The following is a 19,245-nucleotide window of genomic DNA, read 5'->3' as shown; positions in this document are numbered from 1 at the left end:
CGCATTTGCGCGAAACCCGCGCATGCGCGGGCCGGGATGCCCCTCAGCCGCCCCGCGAAGTGATACAGCGGAGGGACAAAGAGTGCGCGGGCAGCGGGTCCGATGCCCGCGATCGGTGGCCACCAATCGCGGGCCCATGGCACCCTTGGCACGGCCGTGGTACTGCCGTGCCAATCGGTGTCATGGTTTTAAAAATCGGGACTTTACGGCCGTTTTTACGAAAGGCCAGACCAGGTGTGTTTGCCGTTCGTAAAAACAGCCGTAAAGGGCTGGGAACTCGGCCCATCGGACAGCTGAGTATCGGGAGTTGGGCGTGGGGGGGGGGGGGGGGGGAGAATAGCGGGAGGGCGTCGGACGAGCGTGGCCGTAAAATTTTACGAGCCACGCTATTCTCCGCACCGTCGTGAGTGCGGAGAATTGCGCCCCGATCTTTGTGGGTGGCAATCTTGTTATATCACTGGCAGGGAAATGAGATCTCACGAGCAAGATTCTCGGTTTTTGATTCGGGTGAAATTTTGTGCCCACATTGCTGTCACTACACGTGTTCATCACAGGTACAAAATGCAGGCCATAATCCCCATGGAGGAGTTAAAGGAAATCCCACAATACCAATTCACGCGGACATGAATTATTGCAAATATTTCCAAATGGGACTGAGGCGTCGTGACGGCTGAGGGGAAGCAACAAGGTAAAGATGATGGGCGGGATTCTCCCGTACCCGGCAGGGCAGGGGGTCCCGGCGGGTCGGAGGGCGTGAACCACTCCGGCATTGGCCCGCCCCAAAGGTGAGGAATCCTCCTCACCTTCAGGGGCTAGGGGCCGGAATGGTTTGCGCCCCGCCGGCCGGCGTGGAAGGCCTTTGACGCCACACCAGCCAGGGCCGAAGGGACTCCACCGGCCGGTGAGAGTCCGCGCACGCGCGGGTGCATCAGCAGCTGCTGATCATCCCCACGCATGCGCAGGGCGGGGGTCATCTACGCGTCGGCCATTGCGGAGACTGACAGACGACGCGTAGTAAAAGAGTGCCCCCACGGCACAAGCTTGCCCGCCGATCGGTGGGCCCCGATCGCGGGCCAGGCCACCGTGGGGGCACCCCCCCAGGGCCCCGAAGCCCGCCCACGTCGCCAGGTCCCGCCGGTAAGGGACCTAGTCTGATCCACGCCGATGGGACCGGCAAAAAACCAGCGGGACTTCGGCCCATCGTGGGCCGGAGACTTCGGGCAGCCCCGGGGCCCATTGAGTCGCACCGGTCCCCGCCATTCTCCAGGGTGGGCGGCGCGATTCACGCCTCGCCGACTTTTGGAGGGCCGGAGAATTCGGCGGCCGGCGGCGGCGGGATTCATGCCGAACCCCGGCGATTCTCCGACCCAGCCGGGGGGGTTGGAGAATGCCGCCCGATGTTTCCAGCTTTTCACTTTTGCTGGTGTGTGAAAACCTGGACCTCAGGGAGGAGCGGAAAATGACTTGATGGCACGTGTGTGAACTCGGGGTGCCCCCCTTGAGATCGGGGGGCCTTCGCTGAGACCCCCAATGTTGTATAAAATCATTTAAACTCACCCCCCAGCTGCAACCACAGGCTCCTGGCTGTTGAGAGTGCTGACTGCTGACAGTATCCTGCAAATGCACTGAAGGCTCAGGTCATGTGGAAACCCACCCTGCCCACCCATCTGGAAACCTTCAAGGTGCCATTAAGAGGACGGGGGTGCCCATGCTCAGTTGTTGGTCCACCAAAGATTGGCATTGCCCAGGGCACGCCTCAGAAGTGCAGCCCCACAGCAGAGGAAGCAGCAGATTAGTAGAGCTCAGCCCAAACAAAGGACACATGCACTCTAGGCATTTGAACCTTCCTGACACCCAGCCCCTCTCAGAGTCAAATCCTCGCCAGTGAGACTATCAGCTAACCCACCCCTGAGCATCACGAGATGACTCCAAACCCTGCCAGTCCACACCGTCCCTGAACCCCATCCATTCTGCCCCGGCCAGGAACCCTGACCAGCTCCCTGTCACAACCTGTGTGTAAAACCCAGGCTCCACATCACACTGCAGCTAAGGTCCCAGTAAAGGGACACATCCCTCGCTCACCCCCATGTACAGGACGTGCCCGCGCACCAGGCTCTTTGCAAGGAGATAAACGGTTGCAAAGTATGAACCTCTCCACCACACAACCAGTTGCCACCCTCCTGACAGGATAGCACAAGGTTCACCTAAGTGAGGAGACCCACAATAAACCACATTGGGAGAAACAGGAGAGAGACCACAGAGCCTATCGCTGACACCGGTATCCCAGTTGGCAAGGAAGGGTGGTGAGGATAGAGGCTCCCCTTTTCATAGGCTAGGTGCCAATCACCGATGGGCGTAGGGGTGCAGTGCATACTACATCGTCTCAAAGGGCTGGGGAGGGGGGGGGGGGGCCATGTTGAGGGAGGCACAGCAGTACAACTCAGGGCGACCATGTAACGTGGTGGCATTGGATAGTCAAGGGAATCGTCACCTTGCTGACATTCTGTGTCTCTCCCCCCTCCTCCCTCAGGGACATGGATTGCAGACTACAGCCAGCTATATTTGTTCTCTACCTGGCCGCTGCTGCCGTTGCAGATGCACGGCGGCAAGACCGCCCGGCCCAGCCTAGGGAGGACCCTGCACAAGAGGAGCCTGCCCCAGAAGAGCAGGCGCCACCCGGTGAGGCTCAAGTGCCGGCTGTCCAACAGGCCGAGGAGGAGATGCGAAGGAGGCACCGCATCAGGCCACATGTCTATCGTCAACACCTGTCCTTCGAGGAGTTGGTGGACCATATGTGCCTGTCCAGCTCACCAGGGAGACCATACGCCACCTGTGCCAGATGACTGACATTACCCACTGAGGTGATAGTCTCTGTGATGGTGGATGGTGCTGGTGAAAGCAGTGGTGAGATGTCAGTGTCTTCCCCGGAATGGTGTTCCAGGGTGTTCTAAGAGTGTGGGTGGGGACTGGGACCCCGGGCAGCTCAGCCTCGTCTGACGGTGATCCAAAAGACAAAAGACATGGAGTGAGATCTTGGGAAAGACTGGTCTGTTGGAGAGGGGTGACTCAATTGTTTTAGAGAATTCTTTTTTTGGGAAAATATTGAAATATTGTAATTGAACTTTTAATATTTTATATCCAAAAATTATAAAACAAAACAAAACCCAACACATTTATCAAAAAATTACAAACAACAGTAATACTAACCCCAGTAACAGAAATACAACACACACAACCCATCCACCCCTCCCCCACTAACAGCTAACAGTGACCAATTCCTTAAAGGGCAATATGAAAGGCCACCAGCGACGGTAGAACCCATCGATCAACCCCTCACAGTAAACCTGATCTTCTCGAGGTGCGAAAACTCCATCACCTAACCACTCTGAGGCATTAGGTGGCGTCGTCTGTCTCTCACTCAGCAGAATTCTCTGAGCAATCAATGAGGTGAATTCCAGGGTATCCGCCCCACACCCACCCTCAGCTCTGGCTGGTGTGACACCCCCCCAATATAGCTGCGAACGGACAGGGCTCTAAATCAATATTTAGGATTGCTGATATGGTGCTGAGAAAGACACTCAATAAACCACTAATTTGGGACAGGACCAGAACATGTGTGTATGTCCACGGGGCTCTCTCGAACCCGGCTCACATCTATCTTCAACCCCCACAAAATACCGACTCATTCTAGCCTTGGTGAGGTGCGGCCTAAACACTCCTTCAGCTGGATCAAGCTCAACCTTGTCCAGGATGATGAAGCTTTCACCATGTGGAGGGACTCACTCCACAACTCCTCCTCCAAAATTGGTCCCAGCTCCTCCTCCCACTTGGTCTTCACCTCTTCTACTGAGGCCTGCTCCTCCAGCAAGACCCATCCATATATCCCGGACATGCTGCCCTCTTCCGACCCCGCGCAGGAAAGAATCCTCTCCAATAAAGTGAGTGACAGCACTACCGGAAATGTTGGGAATGTCTGCCAAATAAAACCCTGTTCCTGATGTATCCGTCTCCTAAGTCCTGCTTTCTCCTTCAAAGCCTCCAAGCTGGAAAGCCACCCCTCCAAAAACAATTCCCTCACCCTCTCCATTTCCTTACCTTTCCACCCTCCAGATGTGGCATCCAATTTCACCGGCTCAAGTAAATGCGGCGGGATTCTCCGTTCCTGAGACTAAGTGCTGACTCCGGGGCAGGATTCAGGGACTTCCATGACAGCTAAATTGTTGCCGCACCTGGACCGATCATCGACTGTTCAGGGTCTACCACCGCCATGTGGAACACAATCGATTCCAATAGGAAGCAGTGCCGGAATCTCTGGGTTCGGGGTTCACACTCATGAGGCTGACAAGCTGCAGCTGCACATACACACTTCACTCCCCACACACACCAACCGCACAGACACACTTCACTCCCCACACACACCAACCGCACAGACACACTTCACTCCCCACACACACCAGCCGCACAGACACACTTCACTCCCCACACACACCAACCGCACAGACACACTTCCCTCCCCACACACACCAGCCGCACAGACACACTTCACTCCCCACACACACCAGCCGCACAGACACACTTCCCTCCCCACACACACCAGCCGCACAGACTCACTTCACTCCCCAAACACATCAGTCGCACATACACACTTCACTCCCCACACACACCAGTCGCACATACACACTTCACTCCCCACACACACCAGCCGCACAGACACACTTCCCTCCCCACACACACCAACCGCACAGACACACTTCCCTCCCCACACACACCAGCCGCACACACACACTTCCCTCCCCACACACACCAGTCGCACATACACACTTCCCTCCCCACACACACCAGCCGCACGGACACACTTCCCTCACCACACACACCAGCCGCACAGACACACTTCACTCCCCACACACACCAGCCGCACAGACACACTTCCCTCCCCACACACACCAGCCGCACAGACACACTTCACTCCCCACACACACCAACCGCACAGACACACTTCCCTCCCCACACACACCAGCCGCACACACACACTTCCCTCCCACACACACCAGCCGCACAGACACACTTCCCTCCCACACACACCAACCGCACAGACACACTTCCCTCCCCACACACACCAACCGCACAGACACACTTCCCTCCCCACACACACCAGCCGCACACACACACTTCCCTCCCACACACACCAGCCGCACAGACACACTTCCCTCCCACACACACCAACCGCACAGACACACTTCCCTCCCCACACACACCAACCGCACAGACACACTTCCCTCCCACACACACCAGCCGCACAGACACACTTCCCTCCCACACACACCAGCCGCACAGACACACTTCACTCCCCACACACACCAGCCGCACAGACACACTTCCCTCCCCACACACACCAAACGCACAGACACACTTCACTCCCCACACACACCAGACGCACAGACACACTTCCCTCCCCACACACACCAGCCGCACAGACACACTTCACTCCCCACACACACCAACCGCACAGACACACTTCCCTCCCCACACACACCAGCCGCACACACACACTTCCCTCCCCACACACACCAGTCGCACATACACACTTCACTCCCCACACACACCAGCCGCACAGACACACTTCCCTCCCCACACACACCAAACGCACAGACACACTTCACTCCCCACACACACCAGACGCACAGACACACTTCCCTCCCCACACACACCAGCCGCACAGACACACTTCACTCCCCACACACACCAACCGCACAGACACACTTCCCTCCCCACACACACCAGCCGCACACACACACTTCACTCCCCACACACACCAGTCGCACATACACACTTCACTCCCCACACACACCAGCCGCACGGACACACTTCGCTCCCCACACACACCAGCCGCACGGACACACTTCGCTCCCCACACACACCAAACGCACAGACACACTTCCCTCCCCACACACACCAGCCGCACGGACACACTTCACTCCCCACACACACCAGCCGCACGGACATACTTCGCTCCCCACACACACCAGGAGCTGGTTTAGCACTGGGCTAAATCGCTGGCTTTGAAAGCAGGCCAGCAGCACGGTTCGATTCCCGAACCAGTCTCCCCGAACAGGCGCCGGAATGTGGCGACTAGGGGCTTTTCACAATAACTTCATTTGAAGCCTACTTGTGACAATAAGCGATTTTCATTTCATTTCACCATCCCAGTTAACCAGATGGCAGCAAGACGCGCAGCCACGAGATTCACCGATGTGGAGCTGGAGACCTTGCTGGACGCTGTGTAGGGGAGGCGGATTACCTTGTATTCCAGGGTGGGAAGGTGGCTGCCAGCCCTCGTTCACCAGGCCCGCTAATTGAGACCCAGGTCACAGGGTGGGAAACACAGCAGGCCGCTCCATTCCTGATGCATCATTTGGGAATCATCCCAGATGGAGCATTAGGGCCCGTAAGGTCAGAAATTTAGACACCAGTTAAGTACAGTATAGTGTTCGGGGCTAGGGCACTAACCTATATATATATATTTGTTCACATTAAACGCCTGCTCACAATGTTAGAACCTGCCTCAGTGCTTTGTCCGCAGGGTGTGAGGGGTGGGCTAGTCTGGACTGGCCAAAGGGGGCGCACGGGGAAATGGGTGGAGTTGTGGGTAGGTTTGGCCCAAGGACCGCTGTTCAGCCAGCGCACACTACTCTGATCCCCCCGAGCCCCCTGCACCCCACCCTCTGCCACGCTGCCCACCCAAGGGCAAGGCCCACAGTAGCCCTTGTGAAGGGGCTGCCGGACGGGAGGCACGGAGCATGCGGGGGAAGGTCCCGCAGTGCCAGTTGGGGCCACCGTGTAGCCCGGTGGACCTGCTTGGGCCTGGGGGGTGCGCACCATGCTAAAAAGTAGGCCCCCCCCCCCCCCCCCCCCCCCCCCCCCCCCCCCCCCCCCCCCCGCTGCAGACAATGGATATTGGAATTCAACCAGCAATGGTGGCCTTCCTCCTAGTTGGCACAGCCCTGGGGATGCTCTGTGGTTGTACGAGCTGGAGTTGCTCGAGAAGGAGAAAGCTGCAATTGCGGAGCAGCCCCAGAACAGGAGGCAGCTGGTGAGGGTGAGGAGGAGGTGCAAAGGAGGCGCCGCATGAGGCCTTGTACATTCCAGGAGCACCTGTCATTCATAAGAACTAGGAGCAGGAGTAGGCCATCTGGCCCCTCGAGCCTGCTCCGCCATTCAATTAGATCATGGCTGATCTTTTGTGGACTCAGCTCCACTTTCCGGCCCGAACACCATAACCCTTAATCCCTTTATTCTTCAAAAAACTATCTATCTTTACCTTAAAAACATGTAATGAAGGAGCCTCAACTGCTTCACTGGGCAAGGAATTCCATAGATTCACAACCCTTTGGGTGAAGAAGTTCCTCCTAAACTCAGTCCTAAATCTACTTCCCCTTATTTTGAGGCTATGCCCCCTAGTTCTGCTGTCACCTGCCAGTGGAAACAACCTGCCCGCATCTATCCTATCTATTCCCTTCATAATTTTAAATGTTTCTATAAGATCCCCCCTCATCCTTCTAAATTCCAACGAGTACAGTCCCAGTCTACTCAACCTCTCCTCATAATCCAACCCCTTCAGCTCTGGGATTAACCTAGTGAATCTCCTCTGCACACCCTCCAGCGCCAGTACGTCCTTTCTCAAGTAAGGAGACCAAAACTGAACACAATACTCCAGGTGTGGCCGCACTAACACCTTATACAATTGCAACATAACCTCCCTAGTCTTAAACTCCATCCCTCTAGCAATGAAGGACAAAATTCCATTTGCCTTCTTAATCACCTGTTGCACTTGTAAACCAACCTTCTGTGACTCATGCACTAGCACACCCAAGTCTCTCTGAACAGCGGCATGCTTTAATATTTTATCGTTTAAATAATAATCCCGTTTGCTGTTATTCCTACCAAAATGGATAACCTCACATTTGTCAACATTGTATTCCATCTGCCAGACCCGAGCCCATTCACTTAACCTATCCAAATCCCTCTGCAGACTTCCAGTATCCTCTGCACTTTTCACTTTACCACTCATCTTAGTGTCATCTGCAAACTTGGACACATTGCCCTTGGTCCCCAACTCCAAATCATCAATGTAAATTGTGAACAATTGTGGGCCCAACACGGATCCCTGAGGGACACCACTAGCTACTGATTGCCAACCAGAGAAACACCCATTTATCCCAACTCTTTGCTTTCTATTAATTAACCAATCCTCTATCCATGCTACTACTTTACCCTTAATGCCATGCATCTTTATCTTATGCAGCAACCTTTTGTGTGGCACCTTGTCAAAGGCTTTCTGGAAATCCAGATACCACATCCATCGGCTCCCCGTTATCTACTGCACTGGTAATGTCCTCAAAAAATTCCACTAAATTAGTTAGGCATGACCTGCCTTTTACGAACCCATGCTGCGTCTGCCCAATGGGACAATTTCTATCCAGATGCCTCGCAATTTCTTCCTTGATGATAGATTCCAGCATCTTCCCTATTACCGAAGTTAAACTCACTGGCCTATAATTTCCTGCTTTCTGCCTACCTCCTTTTTTAAACAGTGGCGTCACGTTTGCTAATTTCCAATCCACCGGGACCACCCCAGAGTCTAGTGAATTTCGGTAAATTATCACTAGTGCATCAGCAATTTCCCTAGCCATCTCTTTTAGCACTCTGGGATGCATTCCATCAGGGCCAGGAGACTTGTCTACCTTTAGCCCCATTAGCTTGCCCACCACTCCCTCCTTAGTGATAACAATCCTCTCAAGGTCCTCACCTGTCATAGCCTCATTTCTATCAGTCGCTGGCATGTTATTTGTGTCTTCCACTGTGAAGACCGACCCAAAAAACCTGTTCAGTTCCTCAGCCATTTCCTCATTTCCCATTATTGAAACTCCCTTCTCATCCTCTAAAGGACCAATATTTACCTTAGCCACTCTTTTTTGTCTTATATATTTGTAAAAACTTTTACTGTCTGTTTTTATATTCTGAGCAAGTTTACTCTCATACTCTATCTTACTCTTCTTTTTCGCTTTTTTAGTAGCTTTCTGTTGCCCCCTAAAGATTTCCCAGTCCTCTAATCTCCCAGCAATCTTTGCCACTTTATATGCTTTTTCCTTTAATTTGATACTCTCCCTTATTTCCTTAGATATCCACGGTCGATTTTCCCTCTTTCTTCCGTCCTTCCTTTTTGTTGGTATAAACGTTTGCTGAGCACTGTGAAAAATCGCTTGGAAGGTTCTCCACTGTTCCTCAACTGTTCCACCATAAAGTCTTAGCTCCCAGTCTACCTTAGCTAGTTCTTCTCTCATCCCCTTGTAATCTCCTTTGTTTAAACACAAAACACTAGTATTTGATTTTACTTTCTCACCCTCCATCTGTATTTTAAATTCCACCATATTGTGATCGCTCCTTCCGAGAGGATCCCTAACTATGAGATCCTGAATCAATCCTGTCTCATTACACAGGACAAGATCTAGGACCGCTTGTTCCCTCGTAGGTTCCATTACATACTGTTCTAGGAAACTATCGCGGATACATTCTATAAACTCCTCCTCACGGTTGCCTTGACCGACCTGGTTAAACCAATCGACATGTAGATTAAAATCCCCCATGATAACTGCTGTACCATTTCTACATGCATCAGTTATTTCTTTGTTTATTGCCTGCCCCACCATAGACCATAGAACAGTACAGCACAGAACAGGCCCTTCGGCCCTCAATGTTGTGCCGAGCCATGATCACCCTACTCAAACCCACGTATCCACCATATACCCGTAACCCAACAACCCCCCCTTAACCTTACTTTTATTAGGACACTACGGGCAATTTAGCATGGCCAATCCACCTAACCCGCACATCTTTGGACTGTGGGAGGAAACCGGAGCACCCGGAGGAAACCCACTCACACAGGGGGAGGACGTGCAGACTCCACACAGACAGTGACCCAGCCGGGAATCGAACCTGGGACCCTGGAGCTGTGAAGCATTTATGCTAACCACCATGCTACCCTGCTGCCCCAATCGTTACTATTTGGTGGCCGATAGACTACTCCTATCAGTGACTTTTTCGCCTTACTATTCCTGATTTCCACCCAAATGGATTCAACCTTATCCTCCATAGCACCGATGTCATCCCTAACTATTGCCCGGATGTCATCCTTAAATAACAGAGCAACACCACCTCCCTTACCATCCACTCTGTCCTTCCGAATAGTTTGATACCCTCGGATATTTAACTCCCAGTCGTGACCATCCTTTAACCATGTTTCAGTAATGGCCACTAAATCATAGTCATTTACGATGATTTGTGCCACCAACTCATTTACTTTATTCCGAATTCGAGGACCTGCTGGACCAGGCATGCCGTTGAAGACTCCAGCTGAACAGGGGGACAGTGTTACATATCTGCCAGACTATGGCGCACCTGTCACTATGGGCGAATGGGGGAAGACATCCACTCTCGATGGCCATAAAGGCGATGGTCACCCGGAGCGTTTATGCCATGGGGTACTTCCAGGCGCCGAGTGGGGACCTGACTGTGATCGCACAGTGCGCAGGTCCATCTGCGCCGTCATGGAGCCCTATATGCCTGGTTAGATTATTTCAATGTGGACCAAGCCCACCAGGATGCCTGGACAGCGAGGTTCGTGTCCATCACCAGCAGGTGATAGGCAGGACGCAAGTCGTCCCACAAGCACGTGTGGATGACTGGCCGAAATGGGGTCCACTCGATGATGCTTATCCAGAGGCTGTAGACCGACATGGAGGCCAGCTACAACAACGCCCATGCTGTGTCCAGCGGCATGAAGGAGCGGTGCTTCAGATGCCTGGACCACTCTGGAGTGGCCCTCCAGTATAGCGCTGGGAGGTTCTCCCACATTGTGGTGGCTTGCTGCGTTCTCCACAACATCGTGCAGCAGAGGGGCGACGTGTTGGAGGAGGATAAATGCCAGTCCTTGTCCAATGAGGAGGATGTGGAGGAGAGACAGGATGGGCAGGATATGGGGCCCAGGCAGGCATGGGAGGCCGCACAACGTGTGCGCCAGGGCCAATGCGCAAGAGATGCTCTAATCGCCTCCAGATTCACCTGGGAGTTGGGGCATGGATACCGCAGCCCTCCCCACCCCCCACTTGCAAGCCCCTCCGTGATACATAGCTGCTTCACAGTGTGCGATTGGAGGTAACAGCAGGTCTGCTCCATGGGATTGAGAATGATGACAACTCACTCTGCGATGAGCTTTGATTCTCCGCATCATTTGACAACGTCTGACTCCTGCCCACAGTCGCACTTTCCACCGTCCACCTGGGTGTTCCTTGCCTGCGAGTTGCCATTCCATCACATGGCCCATCAAATTCTTGGTGGTGGAGGGATGGGGGGGGGGGGGGGGGGGGGGGGACGAGGGTGGGACACTGGAGCAGTGAGCGCTGGCTGAATTGTGGTGGGGTGGAGAGTGGGGCTGAGGTGCGGGGGTGCTGGGGGGCACCTATATGGCCAGTAGAACTCTGCAGAACCATGGGCCATGGTGGGTGGTGGTCAGTGGGGTGTGCAGCAAGATAGTTACCTACCAGGGCCCGACTGTCAAACTCTGAGTGGAATCCTGGCTCACCCGGGCCTTCCACAGCCTGGTCTGGTCCCGCACCTGAAGGGGAGTTTTTTGTAGGAACATCACATTGGCACCTAAACCCTTTAAATGGGAAACAACTGAGCGGCACGGTGGCACGTGGTTAGCACTGCTGCCTCACAGCGCTGAGGACCCGGGTTCAATCCCGGCCCCAGGTCACTACCCGTGTGGAGTTTACATATTTTTCCCGTGTCTGTGTGGGTCTCGCCCCCGCAACCCAAAGATGTGCAGGGTAGGTGGATTGGCCATGGTATATACTATCTCCCAAATGGAGTATTCTGGCCATTGTGTATTTCTCAAGTAAAACAACAAAACCACTGAAAAATTATGGTCTCTAAATTTAAAGAAAAAAATGGGAAAAAAATCTGTCTCCCTTCACAGGCCCCCCCAGGCCCCGGACGTTCCAGGTGACTAACCATGTCGAGGGTCTTTCAGGCCCCCCTTCCTCTTCCTTGAGTCAGCCATCCTCACCGTGGTGCAATACTCCTACACAAACTCCTGGGTCCCAGGCCCACCCGAAATGGCTTTCAGCCCCACCTCTAGGGTGGGATGCAGAGAATCCCCTGGTCACTGTTAGTTCTCCCTCAGCCCTCCCTCGCCCCCACCCATTATCTCCTCCCTCCCCCTCCAGGCTCACAGACAACCTGCCACTACAACAAACCCCATCAGCCCATCAAACAAACAACTAGACCCATTGTACCCCGCCCAATCTGGACCAACAAGTCGCAACCTCTCCCCCGCTCCACCCCCATTCACTAGCCACCCCTTCTCCTTCCCAATAGCGAGGAGGCCGCCACCCAGGGTCCCCCTCCAATACCTCAACAACCATCCAAACTCTCCTGACCCACTCCCCCCCATCAAAGTGCCCAAACCTCACCATCATTAACAAGCTTCTCTACTCACCAAGCAACATGTTTCTTACAGCCCCCTTCTTACAGCCTTAACACCTAAGAGGATAAAAACATAAAAAAGAGGCAAAAATGCACTGTACAAACAGGTTCTTCATACACAGAGTCCCTAACAACCCTCCTCAGACCAGTCCCAGTTTCGTCTCTCTGACGAAGGCCTCCGCCAGCACTGGTGTGTGGTCTTCGAGCCCATTGTGACCAGCAGTCGCGCTGGGTACACCATTCCAAATTGCACCCCTTTCCTATAAAACACCGCCTTCACTTTGTGGAAGACTGCATGCCTCTTCGCCAGCTCAGTCTCATTGTCCTGATATATCCGCACCATGTGCCCATCCCAGTCAATATTACGGTTCTTTTTTGCCCACTCCAAGACCCTCTCCTTCCTTTGGTACCTGTGAGAATGGATAATCACGGCCCGCGGTGGCTCATTCGACTCCGCAGTGGCCAATGAGCTGTATCCAACTCCGGAGGGGAGAACATCTCATTCTGTCCCACCAGCCAAGGCAACATGTCCGAACCCTCCATCCCGAGGTTCAAACGCCTCGACCTGTTCTCAAGATCTTCCATTTATAATCTTATGCTCTTGCTGCTCTCCGCCATGAGCAACAACTCAGCTCCTAATGAGGTGAATCATCCCTCATCCTGTGATAAGGCCTCCTCCACGCTCTTCAATGTCTCGCCTTGCGTTTTCACCATTCGAGGTCTGTTCTAGCTGTTTGTGAATCAGGCCCAGTGTCTCCTCAACAGTTGCTTTAAATAATTCCTTTATTCCTTGCCCTTCGAACTACTTATCCATTAAATTGATGAATCTTTCGAGCTCCTGCGCCAATCACCACAGCCAGAGTGTCTAATGGGTGTGGCAGCCATCTTCCCTCCTTCAGGTTCTTTCGACGGGCTCTCCTCCTGGGCTTTCTTCACATTGGGTTTCTTCTATGACATTTTTGACAACCTCTGTCGGGTAAAAGTACTCAAAATCAACCAACTGGGTTTGGACACCAAAATCACCCGGAAAAATGGGTATATGGATCAAAAACAAAGACCCTGCCGGGAGTCACTTTTCGTGCACTAGCTCTTACGTGACATCACCGGAGGTCCTCCTTAGGTAATTCTGCATCACATCGGATGCTCACTTGTTTGCCGCAAGGCGAACTCCATCGCAGCCACTGCCCTCTGCTCAGCAACACAGCCCCCCTGCCCCCCACCCCACGAGTTGCAAGCTCTTTCCTCTGAGGAGGTGTGGACCGGAATATCTGGGATGGGCCTCCTGTCTTCTGGTTCTCTTGGCAACTATCGGCCGCCTTATCCTAGAGGACACAGAAAGACACAGTGAGATGCTGGGAGGTGAGTTTTAGGGGGGGGGGGGGGCTCTGTTGTTGGTGGCATGAGTGTCCAAGACTCTTGGCCAAACAGGATAATACATTTGTCGGGGTTTGGTGGAGGGTGGATTGTAAGGAGATACAGGCAGACGGTCTCCAAGGGATTGGGTGCTGATATGAGGAGTGAGGGATGGGAGTGATGCTGGGGCACAGGAGTGGTGACTCACCCGGGCTGCCCTAAGTAGATTGTTCATCTTCTATCGGCATTGTATGACCTCCTGGTGAGGCTGGAAGCACTGAGAGCCTCTGCCACCTCATGCCAGATGTTGTTGAGTCTCTGCCCCACCCTGGGGAAGAGGGTGTCCCTTCTCTCCTCAAAGCATCCAACATTCTGGTCAATTACGACTCCTGCATCTGGAAGCTGGTCTTCGTACGGCCACCTTCTTGGCTGGAATGGCAGTTTGTGGTGGGTTCTGCGTTTAAAAGCAGCTCTAGCTCGGTGGGTTATTAACAAAATTCCCGACCTCAGCTAATCAGACGCCAGGAGGGCCGGGAATCGCTTGGGCTGCATGTGGACAGCGTATTGGACCATTTACATGACCTGAATGTCTCCTGGCCGGCACTCCCTGCAGTTCCCACGATTCAATTCCAACGGCAACAAATCCTGCCCATAATTTCAGTGCTGGAAAACAGTGACCCTAATGTTATAAACCCTCATTGTTTTAAAAAACATATCCTTCAACGCACTGTGGACAATACCACAGCCCCTATACATGTGTGTATAAAATTAAGATCTGCCGAGCAGATGTCTTTTTAATTTTATTAACAGTGGCTCAGTGGGCGACACGGTAACACAGTGGCTGGCACTGTTGCTTCACAGTTCCAAGTTCCCAGGTTCGATTCCGGCTTGGGTCACTGTCTGCGCCGGAGTCTGCACTTCTCCCCGTGTCTGTGTGGGTTTCCTCCGGGAGTTCCGGTTTCCTTCCACAAGTCCCTGTTCGGTAAATTGGACATTCTGAATTCTCCCTCTGTGTACCCAAACAGGTGCTGGAATGTGGCGACTAGGGGCTGTTCACAGCAACTTCAGTGCAGTGTTAATGTAAGCCTACTTGTGACAATAATGATTATTATGATTTTATTACTGTGGTAACACTCTAGGCTCAGAGTCAGGAGGTTGAAGGTTCATAAATGCACTCCAGAGACTTGAGCACAGAAATCGAGGGTGATGCTGTAGAGTGTCAGAGGGGTTGGCCTTTCTGATGGCATGTTACACTGAGTCTATTAAAAACTGGCAAAAGATCACATAGCACTTTAAAAAAAAGATTGGGTGTTCTGTTACCTGTGTGGTAGGTAACATGAGCTACTCAAACCTTGGTTAGTGATGAGGTCTTCTGAATCTCGATGAAGAAGACACAAACTCGTCCAGTTGTAACAAAAGGTTTATTGGGTAACTATAACAAGAATTGCATGAGTTCTTTACTTTAACTTTGATACTAGTGATAAGGTTAACAAGATCTAACTGTGGTAACTATACGTAACTCCACTAGCCATCTGAACTAGTCTGCTATTGTTTTGGTCACAGTGCACCCAAGAGAGAGAGAGTGACCCAATGTGGTTGCCTTTTATACCCCTGTTGGTCCGGCCCTCTAGTGATCATGTGGTGCTACTAATTACACATTAACCCCTTGCGTACATGCACATATAGAGATCACTACATCCCCCTTTTCTTCATGTTACATATTTTCTGTATGTTGTAAAGAAAATTGAACGAACATAGTTGATGCAGTTTGCAAATGCATTACATAAAATCAATGAGTTAGTTCGTCATATGTTAATACATTTAGCCTCTTAGGTTTTTGCGCTTGCGTGAAATAGGTAGACAAATGATGTTATGTACAAGTTGTGATGATCTTGATGATTATACAAAGCCAATTAATATTTATGAGTCCAATCTTAATTTAAAAAAAAGAAAAATTTTGGGAGTCCATGCTTTATGAGTTTGTTCGGTAAAGTTGCTTTTTTCTTCTGTTGTTGAAGTGGTGATGTTGATGTTGTTATTTCTTTGTGATCGTCGTCAGTGTCCCTGTGTTTAAGTAACCAAGAAGTCATCAATGAGGTATTTGAATGGTCGAATCACTTTGTTGTCTGATTTATGTTTTTTTTCTATGCTTGCGGTCCCGCTTCTGTGTTACATCTTTGTTGTCTGACCTGGACTTTTTCCTGTGTTTGTGGTATTGATTCTGCATGTCATCTTTCATGAAAGTTGGTTTGCTTGTTTGTTGTGGAGCATATGTGAATTTGTGAGATTTGTTGCCATGCCATGGTATGTTTGTACTCTTGCCGTTGTTTTGCAGTGTGCTGTGGCATCGCCCTTCATGTGCAGAGTTGTACCATGTTGTACAGGTCGTTTCTTCATTGTTGTCGTTTCTGTCTTGGTCATTTTCGTTGTCGTTCTTGTTGTTGTCATTCTTTTTGTTGTTTTTGTCGTGCTTGTTGTTTCTGTTTTTGTTGTTTTCGCTGTTGTTCTTGTTGTTTTTCTTGTCGTGCTTGTTGTTTCTGTTATGCTTCTTGTTGTTTTTATTGTTCTTGTTGCGCTGCATGTTGTTTTTGTTGTTGCTGTTGTTGTTTTTGTGTCTGCTGTGCGTCTTGTGGTATTTGTTGTTCTTGTTGCGCTCAATGAGTGTTCCATGTGGATGATTTGAGTAATTGTCACAGTTATTGGTGTCAGTGTCCTTTGTGGTATCTGTTACATTGAACATTTCTTCTTGAGAATTGTGAGAATGATCTGATGTTGCAATGATGTTGGTGACATCAGTCAATTGTGGTGGATTTGATTCCTCTTTGCTTCCTTGGTACTCCTCTACTAGAGTCATTTCTGGTTCACTTGAATCATCATTGATTTCTTGGTGCTCCTCTTTTGGAGTCATTTCAGGTTCATTTGAATTATCTTTGGTTTCTTGGGCTCCTCTTCTGGAGTCATAATCTTCAAGATTTCAGTTGACATGGTCTCTCTGGACTCATGGTGCTCCTCTTCTGGAGTCATAATCTTCAAGATTTCAGTTGACATGGTCTCTCTGGACTCATGAGTAGCCCTCCTCTGATTGTTGAGTGTTTCTGTACAGGTGAGCTGAGATCTGTCAGTCTCACTGTGATCCTGCACATCCTGTATGTTGATTGTGATCACATTGTCACTATTCTCGCATACAGCGGTAGACATTCAGTGTCTTCTTGTTGGTTAAATGAGCTGGGTAGACTTTCATAGTCTTCTTCTAGTGGCTCAAATAAGCTGGGCAGAATTTCATAGTCTGCTGCTGGTTGCGCAGATAAGGTGAATAGACCTTCATAGTCTTGTTCATGCATGGCATTCGCTGTGGAGTGTTTGCTTGCTTCCATTTTTGAGTCTGTCCCGAGCTGTCTGTGGAGGCTTGCGTCGTTCTCTCTGTGGAGTTTTTCATCGCTCTCTTTGTGGAGTCTGTCATCGTTCTCTCTGTGAAGTCTTTCATTGCTCTCTCTGTGGAGTCTGTCATCGCTCTCTCTGTGGAGTCGTGCAGTGTTCTCGCTGTAGAGTTGGTCTGTGCTCTCTCAACAGAGTCGTTCAGTGCTCTCTGTGTGATGATCTGCCAAGGCATCATGGTATTGGAATCATCGACCATGAGTAGACGGTGTTGAGCTTTGCAACCGTGTTGCTGATGCTGTGATCAGCATATCCGAATAACTCAGCCATGTCTGAGCAGTATTGTGTGTATTGTTCAGTAGACAAATCATCTCTTTTTGTTTCGGAGTTGTTATTGTTCTTTTCATGTTCAATGAACAAATCATCTTCTTGGGTTTTGGATTTGTCATTGCGCTCTTCACTTTGGGTGGTGCAGACTACTTGTTCCAGGGTGTTGTGAAAGTTATTTTCAACTGCTGGTGTAAGTTCGGGCATTGTTCTGTCTTTTGAGGTAAGAAAATTGGGTTTTGCAGCTTTAAATTTCTTTTTAAAATTTTTGTGCATATCCCTTTTAAGTGGGCGTGGTCTGGGTCCTCTGACATCATGCCGCTCGTAACTTCATGTGTAGGGCTCGATTGCGCATGCACAATCCGAGTTTCCTTTATTGTGCGCTCTTTTTGCAAATGCACATGCGTGGCTTCTCGCGCATGCGCAGAACACTGTTTTGCCGGTTTGCGTCTTTTAGGGTAGTGCGCAAGTACGGCCTGGCCAGACTGGACATGCGCATGATGGCTGCCACTCAGAACTTCCGTCTTCTTCTGTTTCAACCCTGCCTCTGCCTCGTGGTGAGTTTTCGCGCCATTTTTACCGATTTTGTTTTCTAGATAATGATTCTGTGTTTGTAAAGACTCAAAGTATTGATTTTGTTTTTGTTCATAAGCAAGGCATTTTTGTATAGCAGTTTCTAGAGTTTGATACTTATCTTGTGAAAGTTCGTCCTTCAAAGTTTTGTCAGATAGTCCTTAAATTAATTGATCTATTATCATAGTGTCTCTGAAATCAGCATAATCACAGCCTTGTGGTATTAACTTGAGATTTGTAATAAAATTAGTGATGGGCCCTCCGTTTGTCTGACATTTATGACAAGAGTTAAATCTTTGCAGTATCTCACCAGACTGACTCTCACAGAGTTCATCAAATTTTTTGAGTATTACGTCTAATTTGGTGTTGTCTTCACCTTCTAAGTAATTAAACAATTATAGATTTCTCTAACTTCATGCCCTCCTATTGAGAGTAGTAGTGCCATTTTCATTGCGTCAGAGACCGTGCTTAAATCATTAGCTGCGATAAATATTTGGAATATCTGTTCAAATCTTTTCCAGTCATAACTAAATTACCAATTGTTTCCAGCTGCCCTTGAGGTCCAATAAGTCCCATAGTTAGTCGTCGATGATCCATTTGCTGCAAAGTCTTCCACAGTAGAATATCCGGTCTGAATTTTCTTCTCTTTTTCTCTAACCTAATCTAACTAGCTTTGTTAAAGCCAACACGCCTGGTACCATGTTTTGTTACCTGTGTGGTAGGTAACATGTGCTACTCAAACCTTGGTTCGTGATGAGGTCTTCTGTATCTCGATGAAGAAGACTCAAACGCGTCCAGTAGTAACAAAATGCTTATTGAGTAACTATACCAAGAATTGCATGAGTTCTTTACTTTATCTTTGATACTAGTGATAAGGTTAACAAGATCTAACTGTGGTAACTATACGTAACTCCACTAGCCATCTGAACTAGTCTGCTATTACCTTGGTCACAGTGCTCCCAAGAGAGAGACCCAATGTGGTTGCCTTTTATACCCCTGTTGGTCCAGCCCTCTAGTGATCATGTGGTGTTACTGATTACACATTAACCCCTTGTGTACATACACATATAGAGA

The 19,245-nt window shown here is 50.5% G+C and overlaps 1 protein-coding gene across 3 annotated transcripts in view; it reads right to left on the bottom strand.

The window, feature by feature from the left end:
* mettl21e (methyltransferase like 21e) overlaps nucleotides 1-19,245 on the bottom strand; it is a 52,041-nt gene that overhangs the window by 14,300 nt on the left and 18,496 nt on the right. Inside the window, exon 1 of one of the 3 annotated variants that reach the window (XM_038819051.1) lies at nucleotides 12,557-12,600. The exons of the other annotated variants lie outside the window; for them this stretch is intronic. Coding sequence (XP_038674979.1) covers nucleotides 12,557-12,566 — 10 coding nt within the window. The 5' untranslated portion in view covers nucleotides 12,567-12,600. Of the gene's footprint in view, nucleotides 1-12,556; nucleotides 12,601-19,245 lie in introns of those variants that run through there. 3 annotated transcript variants of the gene reach the window in all.

The sequence above is a fragment of the Scyliorhinus canicula genome, chromosome 14 (assembly GCF_902713615.1).
Source record: "Scyliorhinus canicula chromosome 14, sScyCan1.1, whole genome shotgun sequence".
Lineage (NCBI taxonomy): Eukaryota > Metazoa > Chordata > Chondrichthyes > Carcharhiniformes > Scyliorhinidae > Scyliorhinus > Scyliorhinus canicula.
This window is presented reverse-complemented; position numbering and strand designations above follow the sequence as displayed.